Source organism: Platichthys flesus, chromosome 1 (genome assembly GCF_949316205.1).
Source record: "Platichthys flesus chromosome 1, fPlaFle2.1, whole genome shotgun sequence".
NCBI classification, from domain to species: domain Eukaryota; kingdom Metazoa; phylum Chordata; class Actinopteri; order Pleuronectiformes; family Pleuronectidae; genus Platichthys; species Platichthys flesus.
In genome coordinates, this window is record NC_084945.1 from 1,130,593 (window position 1) to 1,132,233 (window position 1,641).

A 1,641-nucleotide genomic window follows, 5' to 3' on the forward strand; every position below is an offset into this window, starting at 1 on the left:
TCTCTCTCTCTCTCTCTCTCTCTCTCTCTCTCTCTCTCTCTCTCTCTCTCTCTCTCTCTCTCTCTCTCCCCCCTCTGTCTTTCTCTCTGTATCACTCTCTCTCTCTATATATATATATATATACCCCCTCTGTCTCTCTATCTCTCTCTCTCTCTCTCTCTCTCTCTCTCTCTCTCTCCCCCCTCTGTCTTTCTCTTCTTTCTGTATCACTCTCTCTCTATATATATATATATATACCCCCTCTGTCTCTCTCTCTCTCCCTCTCTCTCCCTCCCTCTCTGTCTCTCTCTCTCTCTCACCCCCCCCCCCCCAACTCACCCCTTCTGTCCAGCTTTGGGAGCTTTGCTTTTGAACTGTCTCGTCTCCTTCTGTTTGAACTTGGGGGGTGCGGCCTTGTTGCCTCCAGGTGCTGCCACTGGTGTGTTCATGTCTGTGAGAACAATAAAGTTTTCATGTTGAAATGTTGAAGGAACAGTTTAGATGTGCAGACTCATCAGTGTGAACTCATAATCAGTGTTAATGAGATGAGCTGTCTGTTGGATAACCAGCTGAAGATGCTCTAATCATAAACCAGCTGAACATGTGTGAGCTGGAAACAACCTAAAGATAAACTATCAATTATAACTTCATAACAAAGTTATTTTAATAAATAGACCAATACAAGCAAAAAGGATTTAACAGCGAGTATTACTAGAGATGTGGTGATGATGTTACGTTTATGAAAGTTTGTTATGTTTCCAGTGTTTCTGATGATCTGTCATATTTCATTAAGTGTCTAAAAATAAAACTGTGTCTTCATTATTTTCTTTATATGTTGCAGTTCATATCTTTCAAAAAGAAAAATATGGAGAAATGCTGTTTACATCCGGCCTCTTCACTGGAAACAGGATTTCTCTGAAGCTTTTACAAATGTGTGTGTCTGTAGTTGTGACCATGTAGTTGTTTGTCTGTTGTTGTGAGTCTGTAGTTGTGAGTCCTACCTGCAGGTGATGGGTGGATGGAGTGAAGCTGCTGAGTGGAAGATGAAAGCAGAACAAAGAGCAGCTTCTCTTTCTTTCTGCAGTCTCTCTGCTCTGTGGCTCTCACTCTGTGTTTATATACCTGCAGCTCATACTCAAAGCCCTTAATGCAGATGAGGGGGGGGGGGGGGGGGGGGGGGTATTTTCAGGGATAAGCTTATGACCGTGAGAACAGCTCGTACCTGTGGAACAGCCTGTGCTCAGGACCCTGTTCCCCCCCCGTGCAGTGCTAGTTCCCTCACATGAAGCGTCTCAGCTCACTGAGGGAACAGCTCATCACTCAGGTGTTTACATGTTTACTTCAGGACGCTCCTCTCATATCTCTTTATATATATATAAATATCTGTATCCTGTACTTTATGTCACGTTATTCGTAGGAAACATGATGTGCAAAACCCAAATGATTGACTTATTGATTGATATGAAATAATTGCACGAACACTAGTGAAGCCTCGGCGTGTGAGCAGCTTGCCACAGCTGCTTTATATTGAGTTCATATAAAATATTATATATTTCAGGCCCTGAAAGTCTGAAATAGTTTACATGAAGAAACACAGAACACAAACTTGGTTTTTAAATCAGCTCTCAAATCGTCTTTTACAGATTTTACTTGACTGGATTT

General features: G+C 42.1%; 1 protein-coding gene across 1 annotated transcript in view; it reads right to left on the minus strand.

Moving 5' to 3' along the window:
- The window catches only part of LOC133958169 (retinal cone rhodopsin-sensitive cGMP 3',5'-cyclic phosphodiesterase subunit gamma-like), a 1,958-nt gene extending 873 nt beyond the window's left edge, over positions 1 to 1,085 (minus strand). Inside the window, exons 1-2 of the mRNA XM_062393019.1 lie at positions 981 to 1,085; positions 319 to 430 (exon numbers count right to left, since the gene is read on the minus strand). Coding sequence (XP_062249003.1) covers positions 319 to 428 — 110 coding nt within the window. The 5' untranslated portion in view covers positions 429 to 430; positions 981 to 1,085. The remainder of the gene's footprint in view (positions 1 to 318; positions 431 to 980) is intronic.
- Positions 1,086 to 1,641: the final 556 nt, after the last annotated feature.